The sequence below is a fragment of the Aquila chrysaetos genome, chromosome 5, assembly GCF_900496995.4.
Source record: "Aquila chrysaetos chrysaetos chromosome 5, bAquChr1.4, whole genome shotgun sequence".
Lineage (NCBI taxonomy): Eukaryota > Metazoa > Chordata > Aves > Accipitriformes > Accipitridae > Aquila > Aquila chrysaetos.
The window spans coordinates 38,475,544-38,502,229 of record NC_044008.1 but is presented as its reverse complement, the minus strand read 5'-3'; the positions used below and the strand labels follow the sequence as shown (position 1 = coordinate 38,502,229).

The 26,686-nt window shown below is 41.0% G+C and overlaps 1 protein-coding gene across 1 annotated transcript in view; it reads left to right on the top strand.

Annotated features, from left to right (window-relative positions):
• Positions 1 to 26,686, top strand: part of MYO9A (myosin IXA) — a 190,659-nt gene that overhangs the window by 121,483 nt on the left and 42,490 nt on the right. The window contains 5 exon segments of the mRNA XM_030013971.2: positions 44 to 178; positions 15,163 to 15,284; positions 16,693 to 16,834; positions 17,637 to 17,832; positions 22,299 to 22,418. Of these exon segments, the coding sequence (XP_029869831.1) occupies positions 44 to 178; positions 15,163 to 15,284; positions 16,693 to 16,834; positions 17,637 to 17,832; positions 22,299 to 22,418 (715 nt within the window).

Here is a 26,686-nt window from a genome sequence, read left to right as displayed (position 1 = left end):
TTATGTGATTTTATTCTAATCCTCATTCTTACTTTTCTTGCAGACTTTATCCATTGGAGTACTTGATATTTTTGGGTTTGAAGACTATGAAAATAATAGTTTTGAGCAATTCTGCATTAACTTCGCCAACGAGCGCTTGCAGCACTACTTTAACCAACACATCTTTAAACTTGAACAGGTAGGTCTGGAAGTATTTACTCTCTGATGCCAATGAGTGTTGACATGAGTTTGTGGCACCGATAAAGTTCTTAAATTGTCCCTTTAATTCCTTTATGTTAAGGAGTGTACACTGAATTATTCAAATTTAACTTCTAATTTACCATATGACTTGCTGCTACCTGTAACATAAAATCCAGCCAGAGATTTGCTGGTTTTAAATAAACATTTTGGGATACAAGTATCCTCAAACATCATGAAGACCTTAACTGTTGCCCTTTTGTCTCCTTGACATATGCTTAGAGGGCTCATCCATAAGCAATTTCTTTCTTGCCTTTGCCTGGGCTTGCTACTGTGTCATTTAATATCACATAAAAGTTATTTTTTCAGCATCAGTGTTGAAAATGCCACCCCAATCTTCTAGTGGTTTTTTGCTTTCCAGTGTTAATTTGTGGGGTGGGAGGAGAAATGTCACTCTCATACATGTTCTGCAAGGTCAGACTTGAGATCCTTATGACCTCCAATAGCCACAGCAGATTAGGAAAGGTTGAACTTTAAGCTTTGCTTTAGGTTTGTTAAGAGTGGGTGTCGCTTTCCAGCCTCAAATTAATGTGCTGTAAGAGAGATAACAACAATACAGGCCATAATTTAGCAGGTAACGTATATGACAAGATGGCATAGTCTATTAATTAGAATGGGAGGGGGCTTCTCCAAACATCATTTGTTATCTAACGACAAGCAGGACAAGAAAACTGCTAAAGTACGTGTTGTTTCTTGGATGCACAACATATAATTGGGCTGTATAATACAGTAAAAATGTTACAGACCTTCAACATTTGGGGTTTTTTAAGGCCAGTCTGCATGCCCTCCCTTCAGGTGAAATTCTTCTTTGAGTGAGGTCAAGGGAAATCCTCCTTATCATTGGTTTCGGTAGAGCTAGTATTTGATGAGCTCTGCTGTGCGCCCTGAGTCCAGCTGAGATCAAAGAATTAAACCAGCCCTTCCCATAAACCCTGATAGTTGCATTTTGGCCCTCTCCAGTGTTATAAGAGATCTGAAAAGTCAGAAAGAGGCATCTCCTTGAATATGAGGATGGTCAAAAATAAGCAATATAGCCCCGAGTGGATCATATGGGGGATGTTTGCTCTAGATTTTGATGCTTCTCTGTTAACTCTCTCTTTTTTTTTGGTCAAGAAGGTGGAGCAGAACTGCTCAAACCCATTTTATTTCAGTTTTTTACCTGGTCTTTGTATGCTGATGCACCCTACTCAAGAGGGTCTGTATTTCTAGGAACAGGTCTCTTTTACCATTATTCACCATAAAAAGGCAAACTAAAAGACTATTGCAAAGCCAATATAGATATTTTTTGTCTATAAAGGTAACTGACACACTTTCTAGAAGAGTCTTAGGGAGGGAGGACCCTTCCTGAAAGGTGGAGAGAGATACCTCAGTGAGGTGGGATTTCAGGGCACTTGGGTTTCGGCAGCCTCCGCCGGCTTTGCAGGAGCGAGCCGAGATGCTGTCATCCATAAGGGAATTCCCGTGCTTGGGCTGGGATTTCTTAGCAGGTCAGTGCTCCTCCCTGAGCCCGGGGTATATGCAGACCTCCTGATTGCAGCAATCTGTAATTCTCCTTGGACCAGCTTATAACCAGTGACCTAATTAGCTTTCTCCTATAAATCTGTCAAGCACATGAAGTCATTAAATTCAGTATTTGCTGTATGGATGAGAGGAGCAGTTGTGGAGGCATCCAATTGCAAAGGGCTCGTTCCAATTCTTAATGCCAGAGCACGCCATCCATCTAGGGCTGGAGCACTGCAAGCTCTGCTAGTGGAAAATATGGTCATCTCTACGTAGTTTGCTTTCTATAAATATAAATACGCTGTACAGCTGCATGAGCACTAATTCTTGGGTGAATTATTTGTATGGTTTAATCATTTACTTTCCTCTTCTTGGAGTTACGTGCTGCATGTGGAGGAGTGGATTTGATGGAAAGAAAACTGATGATACATATTCAGATCTTGGGTCTTCAAAATATCCTTCCTTCCTAGCTGGCCCAAAGATTAACCTGCTTTTTAGTGATAGTTGCCAGTCTACAAATGAAGACTAGGTAGTTCATATTGTGTTTCAGGATGGCAAAATAGTTATATTACTTTGAATTGTGGATTAAGCTGAGATATTTGTGGCTTTACAAGGGTTTATTTGATGTCTTGATGGCTGAAAAACAAGTGGGGTTATTGGTGATGAGTATCTGAAATGGAAGGGTCCTCCTCTGCATCCGGAGATAGGCTTCTTGTATCTCCAAAGCATGCAGGAGGCTAAAGACAGATTGCTGAGATAGTTGCATGCTTCTGCTAAAAGATATGACAAATTTAAGTATTTGCTAATGATTATTCTTAAAATTGTAATTGATTTTGTGTGCAAGAATAGTATTTAGCCATGATGTAATTGTTACTGTGGTATACAGCTGATGTTATGGAAACAAAAATACCTACCACAAAGTCATCTAATAGAAGCGTAGGATTATTTTAACCTTTCCTTTTTTTTTTCTTTGTGAAATCTAATACAATGCGCCTTGAGAATCTTTTTTTAAACCTTCTGTCTGAAGACAACGCTATTTCCAGTGGTTTACAAACAACCAGCCGAGGCATCCTTGGGCAGTCTGTCTTCAGCCTGATGCCTCCTATAAATACAGCTGCTGTCATGCTGCGTACCGAGAGTCTGCAAAGGTCTTTGCGATAGCAACCTCCTCTTTTTGAGCCAGCCATGAGGAATAAGGATAATGCATCTCTGCCCGCTGTTTATAGTAAAATAGGAGGAGAAGGCAAAAAATGGTAAATGTTTGAGTTCTGCCTTGGATAAAAACAGTTATTGATGTTTCTTTACCACGTTCTTGTTAAACCAACTGTTCTGGATCGCTAAGGAAGATTTACTGATGATTCATGATACATGGGAATATGTTTTAGCAGATAATGGAAGAGTACAAGAAAGGCAAACCCCACCCAGCTGGTAAAGCCCAAGCACATAAATCCTGGTCTATCTGTATAGGCAAACTCTTGGATTCAGACTGTTTTTTTAATCTGGTTCAGACTATTTTTTAATCTAGAAAGATTGCTATTGCAGGAATCGTAACTAAAATATAGCCTGCCCCACCATGTAGCAAGGGTGGTTTTCTCCTCACCGTGTATCTTACAGGCATATGGGGTGGAGGTTGGATGAAGGGCTGTAGCTGGTGGCTGCAACTGCTGCCTGACGTGGTGCTTGCTCTGGGCGGCAGGAGGGTGGAGTGTCCTTCACCAGGCTCCACGCAAAGTGCAGACGCATTTAGCTCTTCCAGACAGCATGGTGTCATCCATCCCTCAGGCTGGTGACTTCAGGCGAGATGTCCCCATAGCTCTTGGACTTGTTAGGTGCTATCAGAGCATCACATCTTGGTGGCAGTTCTCTGTTCCCCAGAGGCTGCTCCATCCCTGTGTCCTCCTCAAGCAAAGCAGATAAGCCCAGAGCTGCTGTGATGTTCAGGTAACACCCAGGTGCTTCTGGGAGAGGAAAATAGCATTTTTGCATTGCAACTTACTGTGGGGTTTTGGTTTGGTTTTTTTTTCCAATTTAGGGCATTGCACAAAATAATTGCTGTGTATGAAGATATAGTTTGGAGGTCACCAGTAACTTAGCACCCATGATATGAGTTTCCTCCAAGTTTCCAGATCTTTGACAGTTTGAGGGCCAGAAATACAGGTTTTTATATATCCCATTCTCCAAACTTTGTCATCTTTGACCTCACCAATCTTCCCCCATCCCTGCTCAGGCTCATCCAATGCTCGGCTTTTCAGTTACCCCTACCCACCTTTCCCTGTTTCAGCTGATGCTTCACAAAGGTTGAGAAGTCATCCCATAGCTTTCCATCCCACAGGCATTGCTGTTTAAGTTCTTTTCTACCCCATTTTCTACCTTTTGGTTACCTGCCAAACCTCCATTTCGAGGACATCCTTTTACTGTTTAAAAAAAATGATGAATAACTGAGGTTGAGACTGAAAAAAAATTTTTAAATATTATTTGGAGTGCGATCAACTGGCATGAGCTCAGGTGTTGAGCAAAGTCTGTTTTCAGGTGGGGTCCCTGGTGAGCTTGATGTCCCAGCCAGAAAACCTCAGCCTGCTCAGGTAGAAAAACTTAATTTCATAAAGATAACCCGTCCCATGAAATGTTTGCTCAGCCATCTAAAGCTTCATAAATACTTAGGGAGGTGTATAGGTTTTACCGGTCCTGTGTAATAGGTGGAGAAATCTGACAGTCTGGACTAAATCATGAACATTATAACAATTTGTTCATTGCAGTGGGAGTGAATTAATTAAAAAAAGCATTGATTTGTCACAGGACACGGTGATAGGTCGTTTATTTAGTCTGTGAAATGACTGCAAAGCCTGCGATGTTTTAAAGCATCTTGGATATGCAGAGTTTTTCAGGCTGTGCCGCTCTGTCTCCCAGCAGCCTTCCATGCCATTTAGAGAAAATAAAATATGAAAATTTCAAATAAATAAATTAAAAATAAATTATGAAAAAGGGTCTTTCTCTTACTGCTTGGAGCACTTTTCCCCTTCCTTCCAGTAAGGGTTTTTTTTTGTATCTCATCACTCTGATTAGGTGTGAATGCCTTTTTATTGCCTCTGAAGACAAAAGACAGCCATCATAAGTCAACTGTTGAGGACTGGGAGGCTCGCTTCAAATTTGTGTTTTCATTGGAGATGGGAGAGCAGATGCCCTCCAAAAAATGCTGCCGTCAGCTGTGTGCCATATGACATGTGGAGAAATAACAAGCTGCACAAGTTATTGATTTATTATTTGGCAATTTGCCATCATGTGTAACTCACGTTTGGGGGGAAAAAAAGGATGTTTAGCGTACGTAACTCATGTTAAACAAAAAAAGGATGCTTAGAGTTGTTTAAATGTTATCTTTAGGATAGGAAGATTTCAAACTATAGGATTGAAATAAAACATGACTCTGGTCATCATCGGTCCCCCAAAGCATTGGCTTGGGTCCTTCCCCTCCTGGGGCGGTGCGTGGCCGGGGCTGAGTCCGAGGGGGCTTTGTTTCCCACCCCCTTGTTCTTGGGTTTTTCCAGATGATGAACGTTCATAACATATAATATCATAGTATCTTACATTATGTATATATACTATAATATCATAGAATAGTTTGAGTTGGAAGGGACCTTAAAGATAATCTAGTTCCAACCTCCCTGCTATATATAATATATGAACCCCTACTACTACCCCTAAGTAGTATTCTTAAATCTGTGTAGTGGCATCCTAGGTAGGCAAATTAGAAAACATGCATAAAATATCATTAGAAAATACTCGAGAAAGCTTTCCTGGTGTGATGTGCTGGTGTAAAAGACTTGGTGGTTTTCTGCATCTTTTCTACATTAGAATTAGGTATCCAAAAGAAACAGATTTGGGTTGCTTTGTTTTTTTTTAATTTGATTCCCTGACCTTTAATTTAAGCTCAGTACAGAGAAGTACTGTATCTGTGAAGCCCAGCTTTTGTGAAAATATCATAATTGTGGTTGACAGCATAAAACTCTTGAGATAAATGTACTGAAAACTTGTAACCTATTTGCAAGTTGGGTAATGTGTAATTTTAAGGTTCAAGCTCATATTTTGCCTGGGAGAAAGAGAGGGAAAAGCAGAATTGATTCGGGAGATGGACAACAGAAGGTCCAGGCTTTTTTTTTTTTTTTTTTTTTTAATTAAAAACAAACATGTTTGTGCTAGAGAAGAATTAATTGGGCAAAAAGCTGGTGAGATGAACAGGCAGGTTCAACATGTGGTTGTCACCACCTCATACTGCGCCTGGCCTTTGGTCAGCGGGTTTGATACAGTCCTTTCCTTAATGAAGTAAGGGGTTGGAGGTGGTTTGTGATGCAGATGATCTGAAGAGCGTTTGGTGTTCCTGTGCGTGTTGGAAACGTGGCTGTTGGGGAGGAGGAGGAGTATGATGGTCACGGTCCCTTCTGCTCATCACCTGCATGGGACAATCTTGCAATAGTGACTTAGGAACATGGGCTGCTTTAGAAATTGTCTTGTAGCGAGCAAAAGCAAAGGTTATGTTGATAAAGAGATTATCTCAGTTCTGTCCCCATGTCTTGGCCTTTGCTGATGGTTTTTGTGAGCCAGGCAAGCTAAGGGCAATGTCACCAGGCATCCCGTACAGCATCCCACAGCATCCGAGTGCACCCCTGGCCTCTGCTTGCAGCAGTGCCGTGTCCTCCCCAAACCGCCTTGGTTCTCCCACTCAATTCCCCTCTTCCATCCCTCATCCCACGCTCCTTGATGGAGCTCTCCAAGTTGCAGATACCTTCCTCCAGGTGCCATTATCCCTCTCCCAAGTCAACGTCGTCTCTTGAGCCCTTCTTTCCTCTTCTCTGAGCTGGTTCCTTGACTTCTTCCAGTTAGATGATGTTTTCTGCTGATTGTGGCTCCTACTCAAATATATTGGCTAAATATATGTGGGTATGGACTGTACCAGGGGACAGTCCTGTCACTCTAACCCAGCTGGAGACCTACACCTTGGGGTTGGGTTTGTCCTGGGAATGCCGAGCCTGACTTTCCTCTGGCACCTGCTCCTGAGATGCAATCCAATACATGTATATTTATTTCTTTCTGAATTACACAGATGTTTTAATATTATGTACATTATGAAGCCCCCCAGCCTAGAAATTAAGAAAGGATGAGATGAAGATGAAATAAACACTAATTTTTATTTATTAATGGTACAAAAAGTATTTTCTTCCCACACCCCAGTGCACACCCTGCTTTGGAGAGCACTAGGTATGCTCTAGGGTGATCTAGGATGCTTCTATACTGGTCCGTTAGGGCCAAGTCCTGGGTCATAGTCCAGAACTACAGTCATGGGGAAATTCTTGCACATTCACTGTACGTTTGAGCTAAATTAGGCAACGATGTAATGATGAAATCTTTTGTTACTTCAGCAAAAAATACTTGTGAACAACAGCTTTTCTTTAAAAATAAAAGACCTCAATGCATGTTGGTGGATTTTCATAGGACAGCATTGTGCAATGTGAGCTCCCTGCTTCTTAAGCAAGAAGATGAGCGAAAAACCTCTGAAAGCCTCTAAAATACTGCAACCCACCTGAAAAAATGTCATATTGAGGCAGAACTGGGTGGTCCATCCTGACCGCGGCTCTTCCACTCATTATGTGCAAAATTCCTGCCTGGACAGTTGGTTTGGCATGGCAACAAGATTTTATATGGGTAGCATAAGACAACTATATATATATATATATAATGGAGAGTACCGTGAGCCCACTGTAAGTGTGAATGAATGAGAGGGGATTCGAGCAGGTGTATTTATTGACACAAGTTTGGAGTGGGGACTGAAAAGGGAAGACATTTAGGCTGGAGGACCAGTCTGGTGTTGACCATGACCATTGTGGAGGTGGTCTAAGCCTGATACATCTTGCAAGGACTGCACTAAGATAGACAGATAGATAGATATTTCTATTCCTATTTATTTTAGATAGCAAGAAATTAAAGAAATTAATCTGCCAGCTGATCGTGCAGTATCTTTAGGCTCACACTTCTGGCTGTTGTAAGAGCAGGTTGGGAAGAAGGATGCTGCTGTGAAGGGAGTGAACGAGATCGTGGCAAGGTGTGTTTTGCCAGCTGAATCATGCAAAAGCAATTTTCCCCATTTTGAGAGCAAAATATAATTTATGACTGAAACCTGCTGTTGCCACTGAAGCGTAGGGAACTGATTTGAGCTCAGAGATGGATGCTGCAGAGCCAGCATAGCTCATACAGCCATGTGCACAAAACCCTGGGCTGAATCCCCACACTTTCTCTAATGATGGACAATCCAAATTACAATAAACTAAAGTCTCAGGCTGCTTACGTAAAGCAGATGGGAGATTGTCAGTGGGCGAAAGATCAGCCTCAAAATAAAGCCAAATTCACTTGCTGTTCACTGAGGAGCTGCTGAAATGGTCACCTCGAAGGAGGAGACCATCTCAAGGAGCACCTTTGCTTCAAAGCCCTCTGCCAATGCTCCGTAAGTGGTTTACAACTTAAAACCGGGTCGTAGAAGAAATGCAGGGGAAAGCTGTTTATCAGAACCCCTGCATTGCCAGATGGTGTCATTAAAATAGAGTGGCTTATAAACCTGTTTATAGATTGTGTGTTTATAGAGCATGTGGATGTAGAGCATGTGGATACGTATTTATACATACTGTGTCTGTGGGTGCATTATTAAAAAAAAATATATTTTTTTATATATATGGCTGCATGTATAAATTCCTTTTCTACTTAAAGTGAGAACAAACATAAAAAACCTTGTTCATAAATGAAAGCGTCGGCATTGTCAGCCTTGGCATCCTCTTCTGGAGGGATGTCGGGAACTTGAGGCATCTGCGTCGTCTACAGCACATAAGCGCCGGCACCAAACCAGACGTTGGTCTCGTTCATTCGGGAGCTCTCTAATAATAAGGTTTTCCTATCTCAAGGGTTTATCATATCAAGCTCATTTTAATTATCAAATTATGCCGGGATGATTCTGCTGGGATTGGCTCACGATGCCCACCTGTGTTTGCTGAACAAGCAATTAATCCTCCATGGGATGGATGGATCCTGGGTGGATATCTCCTGGATGGAGAGATTTCCCCATGCCTTGCTGCCTTTTCCAGCCTTGGAAAAGCTTTCCCAAGTTCTCCAAGATGGATTTTAGGATATATACATATACGGGCATATCCAGAAAGGAGCTTTTACAAGGTTTAGCTCCTTTAGTTTATGATATAATGACCTATTTTAATGTAATTTTTAAAACATTAAATATTATGTTCTTTCCTGGAAGGTTTTGAATATAGTTTGCAAAATATGGCTTTGTTTCTAATTTTTTGAACTGAGCTTTTTGAGACATTATTCATATTTTGTCCATCAGCACCCGCAAGGTTGATGGTACCTTGTTACTGGGTAAGCAATCAAAAGAGAAACAATTTATATGCTTGGCTTTAGTGGTTCTAAGCTTGTATTTGCAAAGGTTTATATTTTTGTGGGTGTCAAATTGACTTGTAATTTTTAAAGAATATTTTGAGATTATTTTAAGCTGGGGAAGTCAGCTAGGAATGGAGAGAGACGTGGAAGGGGGTTTAATTCCTAGTTTCTCACTTTGCGAACGCTGCCTGAAGCTGAAGCAGACGGTGTTAGAGTCAAGAAGAGAGGAATTTCACACCCTTCTGTTTAGTCATGGATTTTTCAGGCAAAATATATACATTTAGACATCCAAAAGTATCTGCCTATCAATCGCATTGAAGCATACGGCTCTGGATTGCACGAGTTTTTACAATGGGAACACAATGAGAAATGTTCCCATGTGGAGCTACGCTGGAAAAAAGGATTTTTCAGTTGATTTCCCACTTTATTTGGGGAATTTTCATTGTGTAAACAATGTTTTCCTATGCCTTGGTAATGAAAGGCTCGGGCAGATAAACTCCTGGGGCTTATCTAGCTCCGTCTGGGAGGAGGTGAATGAGCCGATAAGGGTTTTCCTTTGCTCTTGTGATTTACTTGAGCATTTCTGAAGCAAGGATTGCCATGCTTTCGGGAAACAGAAAATGCCATATTTCCCTGGCATGCAGTTCCATGCAAACAATTAACCATTCTGTTTTCCATTTCCTTTCTAATATGCTTTAATTTCCTAGTTGGACTTGATAAAAACTGAAACAGCACTGCATGCTGCGTTTTACCCCTCTGTTTACCATCAGCCTTGCCCGATCCCCAGGAAAGAGGCAAGACCATCATCCCTATCTTGGGGTTTTAAATGTTATTTTTGGGGGCTGCTTCTCAATTTTCACTGTGACTATTGGCAATATCCCTGTGGTATAAGACATCTGCCTCCTGGGCACTGAAATGCTGAGGTATTTTCATGGCTCTTGGCTTGCAAGCTGTGTGGACGGATGCCCGACACCCTCCAGACCTCTAAATTGTGGCAATTTTTTTTACCTTTCATATCCTGTGATACGGCAACAAATTTCATGTATCATGGGAAAACCCACACCTTTGTATTAACGCCTGAATCTTCACTGCCTTTTGATTTGAATTTCCTAATCCCTCAGTTTTGTGCTTTAAGACAGGTGGGAAACTTATTTTTATTTTGTATTTTTTTCATGTCTCTCCTATTTTATTTCTTCTCTGGGTTTCCATGTTCCTCTTCTCTTAAGTTTTTCAACCTCCTGATCACTTCTTCCAACCACCTCTTAATTTTACCACATGATTTGGGGGAGCAATAGCCCCCAGTGAGCACGATATGCTAGATAAGTGTGAGCTTAAAAATCATATTTAATGCTTTCTTCTCTAATTATGCTTTTTAGCATTTGGGTTTTCTTACTGTTGACCATGGCTGGATATGGTGTAATTCATAATAGAGCATGTGGATGTGTAGAGATGTTTTCCAGTACCTCCAAGATGCTGTTGGACTCATGGATATTTTCTCCCACTCAAGATATATAAACCTTTAATTCTGCTGGGGATTAGAGCGTGTTTCTGTTTGGCTTAATATCGAAATAAAGTCCTGATAACAGAACTGATTCAACACTCCCATAAAGATAACGGGACTTGTTTCTCTACACGTTCAAATACAAAATTATGGATGTTTTCTGTTCCTAGCAGTAGGGTTTCCATCAAGCCTTGTGTCCCAGTTGGGAAGGTTTTCCTGATGCTCAGCAAGCATATTTTAATCTTAAATTCGTTATTCTGTGTGGCATAAGCAGTGTACGTACCCTGGGGTTGGTTGTAGGCAGGCAGGGTTTCTCTTTAATAGTGCTTGGCTATCTCTTTACTAGAGTTCCTTTAATTTTCGTATGTAAAAATGTTGGATATTCTGCCACATTCTGTTTATTTGGTACTCCCAATTTTACATGCTGATATGCCTCAGATAATGCTGTGTGATATTCAGTAAAGATTTATGCTCATATTATGAGTATATGCATTTCAAAGTCTGGATCCACATTTTATATCTTTTTTTAATGTTTGAACATCACAAATTGTGTTTTATTCAGGTCGGCGTGAGCATTTTAAGCTCTAAAAAGCACCCCTTTCAAACAAAAAACCTCAGACTAATACTGCCTTTTCTTATGAGCCACCTCCCTGCTTAGCCACATCTTTCTAAATACTGAATGCAGTAATGAAGTACATTATATATATGGGTTTTTTTCCCCTAAAGAGAGGAGAGATTAAGTCACTAACCCCCTTCTCTCCTGAGCTTCAGCTGAGTCAGAGAGGCCAAATCCACATTATGCAATTTTGCTGACCTGGCTGCTGCAGCGAGCGTGCTGATGCAGCTATGGCAACACAACCCTCCTCTGATTTGGGTGACGGCATTTGAGAAGTGATTGTGCTCGCGCTGGCAGAACGAGTCCCTTCGGTGACACGTGGTGCCAATGCTGACATGTTGCCAATGTCATCGTGGTCAGGGCAGCTGAATTGTTTCTAAATGCACGATTAGAAGCGTTAATCTGCTCGTGGTGGCTATACAGGTCACCTGGAGAGCAATCAGTAGCATCTCACCCAATAATTAAATGAGCTGCTGCACTCTAAAAGAACCTGAATGTCTTTTTTTGGTTTTTTGCGTAATTTCTTTTGCCGAGTTTGGGACCTTGGTGCTCTCCTCTCCAGTGAACTTACATTGCTCTACCTTCCAGCAGACCAGGCTTCAGCTATCCGGGGATAGGAGGAGTAAATCTATACATTTTTCCTGGGAGTAAGGATGCCAAGAATAGGACTCTATGGACTTTACTGCACTAGAAACTTTTGTAGATAGTGGTAATGTCAATGATTTGGTTCTTGATATAAAGATGGTCTTCTAGGAACAGGACATTGGAATTTGCCCCTAAACATAACTTAGTTTTAAGTCAAGGTATAAATTTAAGCTGATTTTTATTAACCTCCAGTTTGAGGGTTTTTTGTTTGAATGGGCTGTGTTTCGTATTGTCTTCATCTTGACTGTATTTTTGTTAAATGAAAACCTCATGTTGTTTGGATCTAATTCCTTAATATTCAAGTGCTCTGCAAGCACCCTGCATCCATCAAAGGATGGCAGAGACTTTATTGTCTTACTCAGAAGTGAAGGAATATTTTGGAGGTACATTTTAAGGGTACCTCCTGAATTGTGCAGAAAGATGAATATAGAATATAGAAATCATATACAAATCATATAGAAGATTAATAACTGAAACTTAATTGAGTAAGTTTAACATATACATATGGACAGCAATGATTTTACCCTAAAGCTTCTGCCCTAATGTGGACAATTTGCACGGTGTTCTGCAGATCAGCAAACACCCAAGGAATTATATCAGTCAATCACAAAGCCATAGTTATTTCTCCTGGGCTGTGATTCTGAAGGCAACCAAACCAATAACTGGAAAAATGCTAGGAAAAAAGAAATAAGGGGAATTTTTTTCCATTTAAGCTTTGGAGCAATTGCTCTGGAATAGTTCCTGCTGCTGCGCCTGTCTTGAAATGAGAGTGTATATCTGAGTTATTGTGGAAAAGGTTATTAGTTGAGGACTTTAATCCCGCTTCGTATTTGGCCAACACAGCAAGAGGTTGCATTGGGGATGGAAGGGAGGGAGCAACGGATGGACAGATGTAGGGAACAACCCCACAGGCTGGGAGTGAGTGTTTCTGACCCAGCCCAGAGGAAAAAGAAGAGCAGAGGAGGGAAAATTAGCCAAAATCCTGCAGCTGAAGAAACTGAGGCCAGGAGGTATGTGATGACTGGCCTCAGGTCATGCACCGTCAGTGGCAGAGTTGAAAATGAGCCTAAAGAAGTAGAGACCTTGAACTCTGGTCTTTTACAGTCATTTACTGGAGTATATTTAAGAAAAAAGCCAACAGCTGGCATTGCTAATTAGTTATTTTGCACCAATCTTAGGAGTAGTAGAAGTTTTTAGTGTGCTCAGAAGAGTTTCACAGCAACATTCATTGTGCAGTTGCCAAACGTCCCACGTGGAGCTATGGCTGTCTAGAGGGCTTCTAGAGCAGAGTGATGGCATGTGCCCTGTTCAGATGTATGCAAACTTAAAACTCTAGATAACTGGGGGTTTGGGGCAGGGGGGGATATGTAAAGCCCCCATACAAGTAGTTCAAAAAAGAGTCATGATAATAAATAGGTAAGCCAAGTAACATGACCAGCCACCCATCATCGCTAAAATAAGGCTGCTCTTTTATCATCATGGCAAGGTATATTGCTCTCCAGGTGCTCAGGACCAGTCCTGAGCGGGTAAAGCTGGGACTAATAGACCCTGCATGCGATTAAGCGGCTGTCAGAAGCAGGCACTTGATAAATGATGCTGACTCCCATTACCGCTGCACGCATCGCCGTCTCTCTCTTTTAAATCACTCAAGAGAAGCTCACGCTCGCTCAAGAAATATGCAGTCTTCTACAATTGGCTGGATTGCTGTATAGAAGCTTTTTTCCCTGACTTGCACCGAAAATGCAACGAGTCTTAGTCAAATACATGATTTTTAAATGCCTATAGTTAGCAGGGACTTGTGAATGTTATTCTGCATGCCTGCTGTGTCCTGGTTGCTCTGCAGGAACCTAAGAAAAAAACAAAAAAAAAAGAAAAGAAAAAATAAAATTAATAATGTGGAGTTGTTCCTTATTTTCAGCATTTTTTTTTTTCCAATGGGATGTGTTATGTTTTGACCCCAAAAGGCTTTAAGGCTGTTAAAAACTCCTTCTATGCCCGCACACATATGCATAGAGTATGTATCGTTGGTGTAAAGGTATATGATGTCTCAAATACTGAGTTCAGGACCTTGTAGTTTTTTAGCAAAAATTTCCTTGTGAGATGTCTCAAAGCACTTCAGGATCTTTAAAAATAATATGTGTAGAGTTCATGTTAATTTTGGGTAAGGAGAGTTGGAAGAACATACTTTTTTTTAAAGTTTTTTGCTTGTGGTAAAAATAAAAGCAGAAGCAGCAATAAAAATGAATAAGATTGTTATAAAGGTGCATCATATTAGTGTAATTTTGAGGATTTTTTCCCTTTTTTTCTTTGATTCTGCCATCAAAATGTCTTATGATAGAGAAGTAAAAATGCAGCTTAGATCGGTAGGGCTTTTTCCAACACAGGGAGTAAGGTGCACTTGCAATATTGCTGTTTTGAGAGTGAGTCACAAGTCCTAAAAGCATATGATAAAAATTATGATTTTTAAACTCTACTTTCTTCCAGATGCCCTAAAATAATTTCTGCAAAAGACTTCTCGAAGTAATCCAGTTGAAAATCTATCTCGGAGGAGATAACCTTTATAAAAGAGCAAGGGTTGGGGTTATTTTGGTGGAAAATAAATAGCTTTTTTTTCCTTAGCATGAATTTGGGGACAGATTCTCACTTTTACTGTAAAGGGTTGTAGCTCTGCTGGTCTTGGAGCGGTGATTTCTGCTAGCTGGAGGTCTCTTTGTTAGTCCTTATAGCACCAGCCATTGATGCTGTGAGATATAGAAGACTAGAGCCCAGTGAAGCAGGAAAGGGAGTTATATTGCATTTTCTGTGTAATTAAATGAGTATGTTGTACCACCATTTTCTTCTAGCAACTAAATACTAAATATTAGTTGATGCAAATACATCATATAACACTTGAATGGCAAGCCAGGAAAAGGAAAGCAAGAAGCAGTGATGTGTAGCATGCCGTGCATCCTTGGTAGGCATGGTCTGCCACATAGCTAACCTATGTCTGAGCAAAAGTCTGGTGCACCTGAAACTGTAAAATGCTGTGCTGTTCCCTGTGGTTTAGGTTGTTCAAGTGGTTCTTTATCATTTTCTTTTGCATTAAAAAAAAATAAAATACTGGTGGCATATTAGCAGAAGAGATGTTCATTTTGGTAAATGGTGCATCAGTTCCCACGAAACCCTTCAAATTTAACCTTTTTTTTTTTTTTTGCTTGCATCCAGTATCGTTATAATATCTGTGGGGTTTTTTTAGGAGGAATATAGAGCAGAAGGAATTAGCTGGCACAACATAGACTACATAGACAACTCCAGTTGCATCAACCTGATCAGTAAGAAGCCGACAGGCCTGCTCCATCTGCTGGATGAGGAAAGCAAGTGAGTAGGAAACTGTTGGTTTTGCTACCGATATTTGTTCTTTCACTTAAAAAGTGTTTATCCTTAAGCCTTACCTCTTGTGATTCTTCCCAGAAGGATGCTAATAGCTCGCTGGGTTGATTTATCTTATGTCTCTAGTTTTGTTTCCAAGGTGGTAAGGCAAACAGTGGAGAATCAGCAAGCTGAGCAAAAAGCCTTAACAAATAATAATTAAAATTCTGTTTCAAGAATTTCTTCTTTTAAGGGGAAGGGAAAAGGTTTCCTTTGCTTCTCTCCTCATTTCTCTCACTGTCTCTTGTGGTGTAAAGATGTGAAGATGCTTGAAGTTGAGCTGAGTGAAGGGAGAATCCAAGTGCATGAGTTAAAGCAGGTTGTGTGGGTGCTGTTATTGAGATGTAAGGTGGATTTATCGATTTGCTTTTAAAAATTAAGCCAGAGTGAACCGAGGGCACTTGTACATAGGGGCTGCACTTCCATAGGGTTTCGTGGGCATCATGGATGCAGCTCAGGTTTGCATCCTTGGTTATATCCATCCAGCTTGTCTTGGTAGAAGTTACCAGATGAGCATGTGGCTCCTAGGTCTGCTTTTGGGTAGAAACTTCTGAGTGTAAGGGATCTCCCATTGAATGCATGTGCCGGTTTTCTCCATGTGAAAGGCAGGGAAAGGCCAGGCAGTTTTGCTGGCATCACCTCGGATCCGCATGACTCCGGTCCAGGGCACGAGCTCTCCTCCCACCATTTGCTTGTGGGTTTCTCCTTTGTTTCTTGTCTCATTGACCAGACACACAGCAGTGATGCTGTCCCAGGGATACTATACCAAGCTATAACAGCTTAAATTAGGTAAAGTTGTGAAATGTACCCCAAGTTGCAGGTTTACATGAAGTATGAGGATGGAGGATTAGCTTGCTCATACCAAGAGGCTCTGCTCAAGCTCTGTCCTTTTTCTTCCTCTCTCCTATACTGGGATCAGTCAAGTAACCCCTGAAGTTGAAGTGAGATTTGTAGGCAAAATATTTCCTGATTGTGTGGATACCCCATAGATATAGGAGTAGTCTAAGCCTCAACACCAATGACAGAAACTCGGGGTTTCAGGTAAACGCAGCTATCCTGAATAATTTCCATGCAATGGGCATACAATGCAGTATACCACAATAAAAATACACCTATTGTGCTTTTATGACTGATTGCAGACCATTACTAAATCAGTTAAGGGTTCTTCAGATGCCAGATATACCTTGTATTTGTATATAACCACATGACAGCATACAAAATAGCGCTTGCTTAGTATCTGCAGGCACAGAAGTGGAAGCTCAGAATATCTGTATTTTCCCATTTGTGGTCAAGAAAGAAGTATAAAAGTTTTTTTGTTGGCTTTATGGCTATCTTCTTTTTAATTCTTTCCACTCAGTTTTCCTCAAGCCACAAACCAGACACTGCTGGACAAGTTTAAGCGTCAACATGAAGGGAACTCCTATATTGAATTTCCAGCAGTCATGGAGCCAGCTTTTATCATCAAACACTACGCGGGCAAAGTGAAGTACAGAGTGAAGGTCTGTCACCCAGCTGTTCCCTAGCAGTTTTTTTCATTTAAATCATCTAGCTGTGTTGGGGAAGGAGAGCCCCAAAGGCTCCACAGAGATTTTTGGAAGAGGACTTGACTAGAGAAGAGATGCGAGGGTTGGGAGAGAGGTATTTGGTGAAAAGCTAGGCTGAAATGAGAAGGTAGTGGGGATATGTCTTCCTGTTCTCCACATTGCAAGCTCTGTGAGTTGGTGTTTTGGGGAAGAATTTAGGGACGTGCACTGAGGTTAATGCTACGTCCCAACAGTGAGTTGAAATTGGGTATTTGGTAGCCTTTCTGGGCTTGGTTTGTGTAGAAAACCCAGTGTTTTTTTCATCATTAGCCATTTTCTAATACAGGTTACATAAGCATAGGTCTCAGCATCTCACTGCTGCAGGTACGTTTTAAAATCCCATGCAAATTATTTCAAAGTTGACCCCATTTACATTCATGCCAATTATTAGCAGAAGGAATTCCGGTGGGCAGGTGAGCCTGTATGAGGGAGAGCCTCGGGATTTACGAGTGCAAATCTGTAATTGTGTTTCTGATGCAACAAATGCACATGCCAAATCCCAGCATCAGCTTCGAGATGCTTCAGAGAGCAGTGCTTTGGGATAAGACATTTATTTTCTGGACATAAAGAGGCATCTAACATGGGGGCAGAAAAAAAAGATAGAAGCAGGTTTCAATAGTCATGCTGTCCCAGGGGTAGCCTGGCAGATCTTACCCAGCGTATGTTGTAGATATTGTTTATTTTCCTCTTTTCTCCCCTCCTTTTTCTCCTTCTCTAGGATTTCCGTGAGAAAAACACAGATCATATGCGCCCAGACATTGTAGCTCTCCTGCGAAGCAGCAAAAACGCCTTTATCTGTGGGATGATTGGGATCGACCCGGTGGCCGTCTTCCGCTGGGCAGTCCTGCGAGCGTTTTTCAGGGCGATGGTTGCTTTTAGGGAGGCTGGAAAACGATACGTGGAGAAGAAAACTGGTATGTGTGCCAATCTCCTAATCCTAGTGCCTGTTTTTTGCCAGCAATTTAGGTCTAATACATTACTACAGTATTTTAAGTAGCCTGACTTATTAGGAGCTATTAATCTATTTAAAAACTCATTAAATAGTGTGCAGATTTTTGCTATGCAAAAGTTACATTTAAAGGTACGTTTGGATTTTAACACATCATAAGAAAAGATTTTCACTTTACTGCTGCTTTAACTTTTCCTTTTTGTAGGATGAATGCATAGGAAAATCTGAACGATTCAAACAGAGACATAAAAATTATTCAGCAAATAAGGCAAATTACTTTTGCTAGGAATTCTTGAACTCTTAGTTACAACTGGAAACAAAAAAAGGCGATAATTCTTCTCTATAGTTTTTCACGCTGTTCACCCTTTAAGCTGCAAGAGAGTGTGTCTCTTGTCTAGCAAAATTCATTGCTTTGCAGTCATCCAGAACCACCTCATGCCAAACGCGGGGGCATTAAATTGAAGGAAAGTAACGGTGCATCATCATGCTGTGGCAGGCAATACCTGGCTGTGCTTCTAGACCATTTCTCTGCATAAAGCAATTTTGGAAAGATGGGTACAAGCTATTACTATTAATTTCTGGGCAGAAGAGGGCTTGAAATTCATGATGAAATTAGAGCCTCAGCAGGGAAAATGTCAGCTGAGTTAAAATAAAGCATGGACCCGCACTGTGAATTTTTTTTTGGTTGGAGAGGTGTGTATCAGGGAGAGCCAAGGAGCCTGGGACAAGGAACGTAGGTATGGAAACCGTACAAGTGGAAAGAATAATTTTCTTGTTTGGGGTGAATAATAGCATCCCCAGAAGAGCAGGTGGCAAAAATCGGCTTTCAGCTCTTGAGGCTCTTCCTCTCAAACCGCTTGGATGCGATGTATAAGAAAAAAATGTTTCTGGTGAACCTGGGTCTATCTGGCACATCAAAGCAGCATTTATGAACAGCAGTGTTTCGTAATGCCAAGAGATAGATGGCAAAGACATTTGGCATTGGGAGAAACATCACTCGAAAGAGTTGGCTTCCAAAAATCCATATTTGCATTTTCCTAGCATCACCTTTTCATCTTGCGTAAAACCCAGGCTGAACTAAAGTAAGCTGATCAAGGAGATAATAAAAATACATTCAGTCTTGGGAAGTAAGAGCTAATTTCAAGCCCTGCTTGGCTTTCTGTGTCTCTGGCAATTGGTCATGCCTGTCATGCTCATCTCCTCACTAGCTAGCTTTATGCTTTCCAGTCTTGAGTTTGTGGCAATTACTTGCTTATATCTATATGTTATAGAGAGATATATATCTCTCAATATATAAGTATAAAATAGAGTCCAGGAGGTTTTCAGACAATTCTGAGACTCAGTTCTTGCATCGCCTTTTCTTTCCATACCAAAACTAACCAATACACAGTAATGGATGAGTTTCTAAATCTTTTCTAGCATGTGGTGCTGCTCTTTTATCTGTCTGGTATCCTTTAGTCTGTTTTCAAACGTCTTTCTGCTTTGTAACCTCTGTTTTTTGAGTAAAAAAAAAAAAGAAAACAAAACAAAACAAAACCCCTCAGAAAGCTGGATAAGGTTTGTCTTAAACTTCCCGACAATCTTCAGATAATTTATAACCTGAATTTCTATATGCATCTTCAGCCTGAATTGGGAAAAAGTCATGAGAAAGTCACTGTTACATAGGCAGAACTAGTGGGAGGAGATTACCTAAATCTAATTCCCATGTTGAGGTATACCTTATCTGTAGGGAAAGCTTGCCCTACAAGCGACGGCAGAGCTGGGACCACATGTTCAGCTGCCTCTGCCCTCTCTGGAGAGGTACCCATCATCTCCTCGCTTGACTTTCTGCTCAGGTAGTGGTAGCAGTTGGGAAGGTGAGATCTGTGGCAATGTTTTCATCATGCTTTTGCTGGCAAGACCTCAGGCCCATCTTCTGTTCAGTTGTCCTTCTCCAAAATCCCATCCATCTTGCCAAAGCACCACAAAGGAGATGGCTGTAGAAGAGGTGGACCTGAGCAGAAGGCTTGGCCAGTGTCTGGACAGTGGGGTGGGCTGGTGAGGCATGGCGAATCCACTACCTGATGCTGGTGTCCCTCCTGCTCCCCGAAATAATCCAGAAAAGCCCCAGACTGATGCTTTGCATCTATGGCAGAAGGCATTTATGAATTATTAAAGGGTCACTAAAATTACCCCACCTCGATAGACAAAAGCAGACAACCAAAGACAGCATATGTTTTTAGGTTTATTTTGGTTTTTTTACCAAACCTTGTTGGCTTTAATTAGCCTGATTCGAATGCCTTACTGCCCACGGATGTGTAGCTTTTGATAAAATTATGGTAGATTATCTGAGAATAACTTTACACATGTACGTTCATCCAAGTGTGCACACTTAATATTTGTATATAATTTTTAAAAAGGCGTGCTGCCTTGTTCTTGATTTCTGAGGTCCTGTCTGTTGCTGCTACCATCCATCAGGCAGGTGTAATTAATGAGTAGGAAAATATCTGAAGCATGCTTTTTTTTTATTTAAGGTTCTTTGCCCTCTTTTGTCTTAACTCCAAATGGATCTCCCTTGCTTTTACCTGTCTGAAGGCCTGAGTCATGCTTGCAATAACCAACGGAGATTTTAATGAAAAATCTCTGGTGTACGTATAAGCAGCTCTGCAAAGTTTTGCTCTGCTTTTTTTTTTTGCATCATTCTGTTGGTTGTCTTCTCCATGTCAGCAGTGCCAACCACTGCTACCGCTGCTTATGTAAGGATAATCAGCACTTTTTCCTGCTGGCTTTGGAGACTCCTTTCTTTGTGCTCCTAATATCCTCGTAGCGCAGCTTTTAGTGACTGCACGATTGTCCTTGTTAACCTGGAGGTGAAGAGCAGCAAAGCGGTGTCACTGTGAATTCTGTTTGGTACCTTTCTCTTCCACCCGAGAGATACCTCTTATGGTGCTGCCAACCATCCTTGGATGAAACACACTGGGATCTGGCGAGCTGCAATTAGCTGAAGGGTGGACGTTTTCAATAATTTGATTTCTTAATTATTATTGTTGAGTTTATCAGGGGGGATTGAGGTGGTCCAAAAGAACTACACGTTTGAACTAGATCTGTTAGTGAACTTTGATTAAACGAACATTATCAAGCTTTTTAAGAAAGAAATTTTTTTGCTGTATCATCGATACAAATTTATGACATAAAACCCCCTAATTCTATGTTAGCGAAAACTTGACAGAAGAACTGGTGCTGTTCATATAAGCCAGGCTGTGGAGACTCCCAGCTTTCCCATCTTGGTTTTGCTGGACACGAACCTAAATCCTCGCTCTGACAAAGGGTTCATGGCTCTGGCGCCGTGTGCTCCCTTGATAGGCTCTGCACTTGCATTAGGCCAGCAAGGGTTGCTCCTTGCATTAGTGCCTGTTGTGGCTGACCTACATGATAACAGGGTCTCAAAAACAATCCTGTTGACTTCTGCAGATTTATTCCTGAAGCTGGGCACCAAAAAACCCACACACACCCCAAAAGAATCACACCCCCCCCATATTTGCCAAGTAAAGGTGATAGCAACCAAAAAAATGATCTTTGAGGTCCCACTGAGCAGTATGAAGTGGTGTTAACGCAAGGAAGATGCCCCTTGATAGTGTTCCTCTGTAAAGTTCAGCTCGGTCCTTTCTGATGATTTAATGCGTTGGTATGAAATGCTTCAGTACGTGCTGATACAAGGTAACTCCTCTGTGACCTCATCATGCCTCAACGGGAGCATGACGTACTCCTTGACTTGGCCGCTTAAACGATGACGCAGAGGTGCTGCCTGTTTGCATAGTGTCACCTGTGTAACCTCTCCTCCACCCTATGGTCGGAGCTGGGCCATCAAAAGTCCTCTTGGCCACGCAACGATGGTTTCTTCCAACTTCCGACCTCAAACCCATCCTACCTAACTCCAGACTCTGTGTCCTCTGCCCTTGAGGAATACAGAACCCTTGTTTAATACAAATAATTTCTATTTTTCCTTTTAATTGCCAATATCTGAGCAAAGCACACCTCTGGGATGCAAGATGAGAATTTGAGGTGGCCATGTCCAGGAGCATCTGCGCAGGGAATTACGGATAACGCCTGGCAGAGGCACAGGAAGGATTTTAAAAAACAGTTAATAAAAGTAAAGATTTATCTAATCATCTACTTTTTGCCCAAATAATTGCGGAATGATTATAAAGTGATTATGCTCCAGCTAATAAGGATTATAAGTGGGGTTGGGATGTGGTCCAGCCCATCGCTCCTGTGCCATGGCACCGTGTTAGGAGGAAACCAAGGTTAAATTGTGTTGAGTGTGAAAAACACGTGACCCTTGAGCTCTTGCGTCCTTCGGGCTTGTTCTTTAGCCTCTCCTGATTTCTGCTTATATAATCTTTCTCTTCTCTCCATTTTTTTTTTTTGTTGTTTTTATTTTGCTTCCCCAAGGGCATGATGATGCAGTGCCATGTGCGGTTTTGAAAAGTGTGGATAGTTTTAGCTTTCTCCATCACCCAGTTCATCAGAGGAGCTTAGAGATCCTGCAGAGATGCAAGGAGGAGAAGTACAGTAAGGCTCCACCATCCGCCCTTCCCTCTGATACAACACTCACATGCCAAGAAATGGAAACCAGGTGCATTCAGTGTAGAAAGGGTTAAAAAAATGCCCGAGGAGCCTTCCAGGATTGAACCAGCTGCCTTATAGCAATTTTGAGCCTATCAGGAAATTATTAGGCAGAGTTTGAAGAGTAAAATTAAGTGCAAACCCACATCTCTTGAGACAGCGCATCATTTTGTTGGCGATTTCCCCGTTTACTTGCTGACGTTAAGTCAAGATGCTGATGCTAGGGGTATATGTTGTGTGGTTTATTGTTGTTATCACATGTGTGATAATATGTTCAAAGCACTGCAAGTCCGGTAGGAATATTCCTGGTATAAGGCACGTGGCTGATACAACTGGAATTTGACTTTATTTGGATTTTGTTGGACTTTGAAAATAACTTTAGCATGTGAAAATATTGTCTCCAAGGGCTTTTACTAAAACTAAAGCATTTGGCAATGTTATTTTACAGAATGAGTTGGGTAAAGATGCACTTGGTCTCCGTTTCTTCCTCCTCACTCCTCTGTCACATAATAAAACTCATCCTGCATGACAACACGGACACTCTTGCCTGCACTACTGTATTTTTTTATATATATATATATATATAAAAAAATATATATATTTGGTGCTCATATCTTTAGATATATCATTTTTCTGCCATTATTCTTTTCCTTCATGTTGCACATTAAAGCTTACAGAAATAGAGCACTGCTATATGCATTCTTCAAGGGCAAATCCTCAGCCCGAGTTGCTAACATAAACATCGTGCAACATAGGTGTAAATGCAAAACACCCAGTTTTTTTCTGCAGAGCTGACCACGGTAAGTACAGTAGTTGTGTGTTAAGTCTTCACAAATATGCTTTTCCTGCTAGAAACCTTATATCAGATTTCCATGCTTCCTGCAGCACGTAACGTTGGGGGAGCAGAGGTGTTTTAATTCTTAATTTAGACTTTAATTCTTAATTTGGACTACGTTATTTTTTCCTACAAGGTCCCACCATTGCTACTATTGCTACAAGGAAATATAAAGCAGGAAGACAAACACAGCACTAGATTTTACTGAGTGGTGTTGTGCTAAGTGACCTTGCTGATGCTACTGAGAAACTATTGAAAAGGAAGGCGATTATCAGTAGAGTAACTTTAATTGCAATTAATTAATCAATTTTAATTTGTAAGTTAGCTCAGCAATATGTGAAGTTAGGGGGGGCTTTGATTTGCAGTTGCTTAGGCGTGAAGAGGGAAATTCATACAACTCAAGAGACACTTAGGAACAGAGCTTTAATTTAATGTGAAGCAGTGAAGTTGAGCTCAGTGTTGAGCTCAACATGTTCAAACCTCACTTATTATAGACTATTCCACATAGCTTGGTCTCTCTTAGGATAAAACCAACACATGGATCCGAGAGTAACATTGCTGTAGTTTGTGAATTGGCTGAGAGCATTCGACCTGACAAACAAGTAATTCATGTTCTGCATTCAGAAATCATTCACGTCTTCCCACAGGGTGTGCTCCTGCAAGCTGCTTCCCCAGGCTTCATTTCTTTGGCAGGCTAAACCGGGGTTGGAGCATGTATCATTTTTGGGTCCTGAATTTAGTGAGCTTGTGGGCCCCGCAGGCGAGGGTGCTCAGGCTGAGGTTGGCCCCAGCGACTCTGCTTTTCCCAGAAGTCAGATGAGGTTACGCCCATGTCATCCTTGAGAGAGGGACCAGAGAGATCATCTCCTTGTCTTGAATTGTGCAATTAGTTCTAGCTATGCACAAAGAGAGGAAACAAATTGATTTGGTGAGTATATTGAGATTCCCTTTAGGTCACTTGGTATTCAGCTTGTGTAGCCAGCTGATCGCCCTTCCCTTCCCATCTCAGCTGCTTTGCTGGTGTCTTTGAGTCTGTCAATTAATTTATGGTCTTCTACCAGAGCAAGGCACTGGGTTTAGACATCTCTGAGTTCAAAACCAAAGCTCTGCTGGTTGACGTTCGTGAGCAGGGAGTAGACTGGGATTATCCAAAGCTCTTCTTGATGAAGGCAAAGACCTTTAGGTCATTAGGCAGATCAATCTGTCTTTCTGAAACACTACTGCTGAAGAAAAGGGAATGTGCTTGAAAAATCAGAATAATTTTATTCCTGAAATGTAAAATAGATCAGCCTTTAACTGAGCTGGGCGAAGGGAATGATTGGTTTCCATTCACACCACTGTTCCTTGCATGCAGCTTATTAATATATATGATTTAATAGCCTGTATTCACTAGAGACAGTACTCAAAATCACATGAGACTCATCAGCTTAAAACTAAAACCTTTTGCCTTTCATTTCTAAAAAATCTCGCTCTATTTCCCAGAAAAGGGGCTACATCAATATGACAACTTTTATTTGGCTGTGGCATGTATGTATTTCTTCTTTTAAGAGCCAAGTGACGGCACAATGTAGAAAAGTCTTTTTTTGGGGGGTGGTATGTCTAAAGCAATCCTCTTTAACCCAGCTTGTGCACCATAACTTTTATTAATCAAAAAGTCAGGTAAGGTGCTAAGCTGGCAGAATTACGATGCAGTTTTAATGCAGCTATCGTCTGGAAGCCTGAAATAGAAGTTCCCTTTTCCTGAGCAATGCAAGGTGCAGATGCACTAATATTTTGCTACAACCTTGTCTTCATAACTTCAGCTTGGCTTGTTGGGTTAGATGGTGTTTGGGGCTTTTTCTTTCAGGGATTTCTTTGGTGGGGAGTGCAGGGAAGTAAAGGAGGACAGAGTTTGCTCCAAAAAGAAGACCATGGACTAAAAAAAAATCTTAGAAATACCAGTGAAAGCCCATTTTTCATGAAATGCTTTAGGTTAGAGAAGCCTTCTGTGCCTTAATGGGGAAGTATCCAGGCATATATACTGTATAAAAAATAGACGCAGCTAGATGTTAGGTGCTTTCTTAGTGTAAAACTAGCTACAAAAAGTAGTAACGCAATATTTTAAGCAGATTCCTGATTATTCTCTTTTTTTTCCCCCTTTACAATTGGGTTTCTGTGCTCTAAACAAGTCACTTTTGGCACAGAAATGCCAGTCTTGAAAGAGGTAAAAGAATGCTCCTAGGATGAGAAATGTAACAAAAAATGGCTTAAATGGCAAAAAGGCGGATTAAAAAGAGAGGTTTGAACTCTAGTCATAGCTAGGCACTTGGATAGATTATCTGGCTTGCTTTCCAAAAACCTCCAGAGTTGGAGATTGCAAAACCTTCTCAGCAGGAGTGATTTGGTCCTGCCTTGGAGCACAGGCAGGATCAAAGATGACCTGTGGCAGCACTTTCTGGAATTTTCTTTTCTCAGATTTCTAGGATATTTGGACACTTTATATACAATAATTTAACCAAGCTGACAATCAGCCTTTTCAGGCATCTCCTGCCCAATGTTCAGGCTTCAAGACAACCTGTTATAATATCTCAACAGGTAAAGGAGGACAGTAGATGTCCTGTTAAAGGGATGTCACCTGTTGAGGTTTGGTAGGAATTAATCTTCTCCTTAGAAATTTCAGGCTCTGAGGAATGATATTTCTGCAGGACGGGCTCAGATCTCTGCGTATTCATTTTGCGTTCATCTTTAGAATAAAAAGATCCTTAGGACAACTTTTAGCTCAGCATCTGGGCTATATTAAATAGGAAAATGATAAATGCGGGGAGGAGGGGATATGGTATTGCTTCTTCCTATTCTGTTACAAACTATAGTTTAGACTTCTTTCTTTTCAGAGAGGGTTTGTTTGCATTTTTTTTTCCACTGCAGAAACCTCAGGGTAAAGGAATATATTTTTTTCCCATGTTCAGGTGAGCTCTGCGACGTTTCCTGTCTCACAGCAGTGATTTCAAGACAGTTAAAAAATTGCTCAGCTGTTTTCATGTCAAATTCAGGCTTATCGGGTCTTTAAATATCTGTAGTTTAGTGACTTGAAAAGTGTTTTGTTGTCTACAAAAATCGTCCTCTGTCTTCCTAAATGCTTGGTTAGAAAACATTTCCACTTTGGGGAAGATAACAGCTTGAAAAGTCTGCTTCTGTAACCATGCATGATAACTTCCTTGGCTATTTATTAAATATAAACTGCTCTAAAACTACCCCTATCAAAGGATACAGGTTCAATAGGCAATAAAGCTCCCTGTGCAGTATATACTACTCACTATATGTGTCCTTTTCCATGTATCTGTAGGGAGGGAAGAAATGTGCAAGGAATAAATGACCATTTTTCCAAGCACCCTACTTATGT